We start from the raw sequence: 5,044 nt of genomic DNA on the forward strand, positions 1-5,044 counted from the left end.
TAACTATTCTCAGAATTTAACACCTTGTATTTCAGTTTAGAGTGTTTATATGTTTTTAATCTTTCAGGCGGGTTGGTGGTTTTGATTTGTACATGCACATATATATATATATGGAGACACAACTGCCTTCAGACTGTTAGTGTTTCATTCACACATCAAGCAATACTTTAGCTTCCTGCTATATCTTCCATCAGTACCATCTCAGGCCTTCTGCATTTACCTCAGCTACATAAGAGTATGAACTTGAAAAACCTCAGAGACGGGAACGTAATAAAACCTCACACTCTATCACTTCATCTAACCTTTCTCAAAACGGCGCTGCACCCACTGCCAGCAGCAGTGAAAGTGACTCCTATGTTAACTGCAGTCAATTCAAATCATATCACAACTCCTTCTGTGGTATGCATGTAAGTCTTGCTTTTGAATATATTCAGACTCTACAAGAAGAAGTAATCAGTTCTAGTCAACCTACACGGTCCTTTTTTTCAATCCTGCTCCCAAATGAGGTGCATACTCTTCGACACAAGACAGAATAAGACAAGATAGGATATACTGTATCTTCTCCTTATGCCCAGATCACGTCATATCTTTCTCTTTCTAAATTGTAAGACGATTTGTATTTATGTACTGTAGTACCCTTTCTACTCTATTTGAGCACTTGTAATGCTTTCTACTACAAATCCCATTCGCCCAATCACACACATTCATATCGTTTTTTGTTTAACACTCACACACACACAAACTCACAGGGACAAACCCTCACTCACTGCTGACGGATGCCTCAGGGCCAAGTCAGGGTTCAGCATCTTGCCCAAGGGTACTTCGACATGCTGACTAGTGAATTGGTAGACAACCTCTTTGTTTCCAAATCTCATAATCTTTTAGTTACTCCACTGTGCAACTAACAAAAACTCAAATTAATTTAAATTAATTTGATTTCCCCCTTAGTTTGCATCACAAACCCTCCCCTCAAACAAGATTTCTGCCACCACAAACAGTGCAAACCTGTGATGGTTTATATATATTTTGTCTGCATAAAGGAAAAAAACAAAAACAAAATTGAAGTCACACATCACAGTCCAAGTGGCCTCTTGTTGTCACACTTTAAGTGTTAACACCCAATAACGATAAACTTTTAGAAATAACATATATGAATGTTACTGTTATGTTCTCAGCATGTATGTAAATTTATGTCACATATATGTATGTATATGCATGTAAATACATAATGACTACCTGCCTCACAGCTTGTGATTTAAAGTAGCATTGTCATCCCAATTAAAAAGTAAAAATACAAAAAAAACTGAAATGGCAAATAGGATGACAATTGATACAAGTACAATATATCTTAAATGAGGGTATTTTAATGCATTGCATGTCCTGGGGGACAGGATGTTAACATGCAACTACTGTTGTTGTTCATGTGTGACATTTACCCAAATGTAATGTGTGATGTCAGAAAGGAGAGGTGGGATTTGAACACTTCACATAAACTTTGCAAAGATATTTCAAGCCTTGCTGCTTCTTTTACAACCATAACTAGCAGACTCTGCAGCATTTACAGTTAAAAAATACTTGGTTACTCTGTTTCTAACTGTAAGTATTCCTTATCATAGTTTTCTTTGTCTATATAGCAGCACAGTGGTCTGTTGCTCCTGTATTTACATGCATTTTCCTGCCTGTGTTGATTTATTATGACATTCTTTCTTATTTTCATAAAGTGACAGGCAAGATGGCTGGTGGAAACATGACCCTGGACTCTGTTGCAGTTCCATCAAACCAGAGCAGCTGTGATGTGTTTGTATACCAAAGAGCCGCAGTGGTCCTTTTCCCCATTTTCTACTCTGTGGTATTCATCATCAGCACATGCGGCAACAGTTTGGTTCTCCGTGTCATCTGCCAGAGAAAACAGAAGTTCAACTCCACCTCCATTTATCTGGTCAACCTTGCTTTATCTGATGCTCTGTTCACACTGGCACTTCCTGGGAGAATTACCTACTACATCCGTCACTTTGACTGGCCTTTTGGTGACCTTCTCTGCAAAGTGACCACACTTCTTTTCTTTACAAACACATATGCAGGTAATATGAGAAATTTTGTCATTGTACTTTTGGAGCTTGTCTTTGTGCATGTCTGTACAGGTGCTGCCAGATCTTTATACTAGTTTTAGTTCACTTTTTTCTATTTAGAAAGACACATGCAAAACATGTCAGTAATTACAGACATGACCAGTACATCATATCTGTCACATATGACATATATATCTACTAACACTCAAAAAGCATTGCATTTAAACTTTTGAAATACATGAAACATTTCCAAATGTTCAACAACAAAACAAAATGCTCAGATTGCAACTGGGATGGTGAACGCAATAAGCAGAAGCTGTGTGTCACTTCCATTACATTCTCACCAGGTATCGGCTTCATGACCTGCATCAGCTTGGACAGATACCTGGCCATGGTGCATCCACACCGGCTGCAGTGTTTAAGGAGTGTAAAGGTTGTTCGAAGGGTGTGCTGCCTGGTCTGGGCTCTAGTGTTTCTGGAGGTAGCGCCTCTGCTGTTCCGCAGCATGCTGCATGAGCATCAGGGAAGACGAACCTGCATGGAGTACTTCAACTTCGAGGGCTCCCGCTTCACTCCGTATCTTCTGATTCTGGCCTGCGTTGTGTCCTTCTGCTGCCCGCTTACCATTATCATGTGCTGCTACGCCAAGATCAACATTAAACTGCGAGATGCAGCTAAAAAGAACTCTGTAACTGGTCGCTCAAGGAGGAATCACAGGGCCAACACTATTATTCTGCTCATCCTCCTCACCTTCATCGTATGTTTTAGCCCTTATCACGTCAATGTCATCCAGTTTATGGCCAGAAAAATACACCACCAGCCAACCTGTGAAGAACTGAGAGCCTTTAAAGTGTCTTTACAGGTGAGAACTGCTGTGTTTTCTTTTTTCAATTGATTTTAAAATGTCCCCGTCATTTCTCTTTCTTTTATTCCTGTTCATAATTTACCCTTACCTTCTAGATTACCGTTTCGTTAATGAACTTCAACTGCTGCTTGGATCCAGTCATCTACTTTTTTGCCATTAAGACATACAAGAAGAGGGTGATGAGCCTGTTTAAAGACTATCTCTATACTTCCGGTGCCTCCTCCAAAATGACAGCTGAGAACAGCAGCAGCAACACCTGAGAAACCACAGCTGATTCTGCAAGATGCACATATAGAACATATGCCACAGACCTATTTTCCCATGCTAAACTAAAAAAGAAAGAAAAAGAAAAGGGCTTTATTTTACGTAGTCTCTTCTGCTGATGTGGGTTTTTAAACCCCTTCCATCTAAAATATATATCAATTGTGTATGGACACATGCAGTGTATGTGCCTTAATTTAGCTGTAAAAAAATGAACTAAATCCTTGTTCTGCTGTTAGTGTTGCACCCAGTATTTGTTTGTACTGTATATATTCCCAAGTGGTTTTGTTGTTGTTGTTTTTGTTCATATGATGGCCTTTTCTTTTCTTCTTTATGTGTTTTCTTTATTTTTTTTTTAGTTTAGTTTTTTAATTTGTTTGATTTTGTTTTTTGGTTACAATGTGTATTCAGTCTAGTATCAACAGCGTCATACAGTAATCGTAAAAGGAAGTTACTCTAATCCATGTTTTCGTGGTAAAAGGGATTTTGTATAGTTATGTATTTGTACATTGTTAAGAAAATGTCCCAACCTATGTGTTTGTTTCCAAACTCTTTCTGAAAATACTGTGGTCATTAACGCAACACGGAAGCAGCTTGTACTTCCTTTTTTTGTTAGAGAAGCACATACCCAGCCAAGTCTTGGGTGAAATTTTTCACTGTAAGAGGAACCATTTGAGCAAATTTGTAAAGCATACGCTCCTGCTATCAAAGATGTTATTCATATGATCCCAGCAGTATTTCACAAAATGGAAGAACTGCGGGTAGGACAAAATGAGAACATGTCACACTTCTCTCTTTCATACCCACATCTGAGTTTTGTGTGGGAGTACGCAGATGAAAATCACCACTTCCTCACCCACCTTTCCTGCTCCCCTATCATAGGCCTCATTCCTGCTGGGCTCCACATCTTGTGGTGAGGGTACACTGTGTATTTTATGTGTGTGTGTTTGTGTGTGCGCTCCTTGCAAATTTACGCAGGTGCACATTGTCTGTTTATAGCACAAAGTGTCATATTTAAATTTAACCTTTCGCATTTCCTGAGTTTTTCTGGAGATGTTGCCCTTTAGTTTTACATCGAAAACAATGTGCATAAACTATTCTATAAAGAAACATTAAACTGCTTTGAATGATTACTAATTTTTTTTTGTTGTTTTTTTTTATTGCTGGGGAATTTATTCACTTGTCAAGACACGGGCTACACAAACAAGGAAACAGTTTTTTCCCCCTTCTAGTCTTCTGAGGTTCTGAGGAAAACACAGTGAAAAAAAAAAGAAAGATGATTAAAACAGTAGAAAGCAACATCATTGTCAGATCAGAATAGTAAAGGTTAATGAGTTCTACTAAGTAAATCCGAATTACCTTGAATGATTTTACATATTTTATTAAGGTAAATTAAGAAACATTTTATGTGTTCATATATGGGACACTAGCATTTGATGTATATGATGAAAATATATAATTAAAGACAATAATACTAACAACATTAAGCAGCATTAATGGAAATGGCTTCATTTGTTTGAGATCTGCTCAGTAATTCACTGTATGAACCTGATTAAGTCTAAGTGATCCTTAAATTAGGAGAAAAATGATCATTTAACAGATCAAACAAAGAGGTTGTTAGAAACAGCATTTTAGCTCATCAGACATGGTAACCACAAAGGCAAATGAAACACTTCCTAGTGTGAGAAAATTAAGCAATAAATTGTTTATCACATCTGGCAAAACCCGCAAGTTTGATATTCTATGTAGATCTTTAGATAGAGTACCAAACTCTGGTGCAACACAAGAAGTTCCCCCAGAAACATTCTCGTGTGTGTGTGTGTGTGTGTGTGTGTGTGTGTGTGTGTGT

General features: G+C 38.0%; 1 protein-coding gene across 1 annotated transcript; it reads left to right on the plus strand.

The window, feature by feature from the left end:
• The first annotated feature begins 1,726 nt into the window (after positions 1-1,726).
• LOC102203637 (G-protein coupled receptor 183) lies at positions 1,727-3,506 on the plus strand. Its single transcript, XM_005733795.2, has 3 exons — positions 1,727-2,081; positions 2,417-2,931; positions 3,030-3,506. Exons 1-3 carry the CDS (start codon positions 1,733-1,735, stop codon positions 3,192-3,194), a joined length of 1,029 nt encoding a protein of 342 aa, XP_005733852.1. The 5' UTR covers positions 1,727-1,732; the 3' UTR covers positions 3,195-3,506.
• Positions 3,507-5,044: the final 1,538 nt, after the last annotated feature.

This window comes from Pundamilia nyererei, unplaced genomic scaffold, assembly GCF_000239375.1.
Source record: "Pundamilia nyererei isolate P.nyererei 1_Seehausen unplaced genomic scaffold, PunNye1.0 scaffold00055, whole genome shotgun sequence".
Lineage (NCBI taxonomy): Eukaryota > Metazoa > Chordata > Actinopteri > Cichliformes > Cichlidae > Pundamilia > Pundamilia nyererei.

Bases quoted from the DNA above. Each gene is read 5' to 3' on its own strand.
- LOC102203637 (XM_005733795.2), top strand. From the start codon at position 1,733: ATGGCTGGTGGAAACATGACCCTGGACTCTGTTGCAGTTCCATCAAAC. The intron at 2,082-2,416 runs GTAATATGAGAA...CATTCTCACCAG, and splicing joins CTTTACAAACACATATGCAG to GTATCGGCTTCATGACCTGC. The intron at 2,932-3,029 runs GTGAGAACTGCT...CTTACCTTCTAG, and splicing joins CCTTTAAAGTGTCTTTACAG to ATTACCGTTTCGTTAATGAA.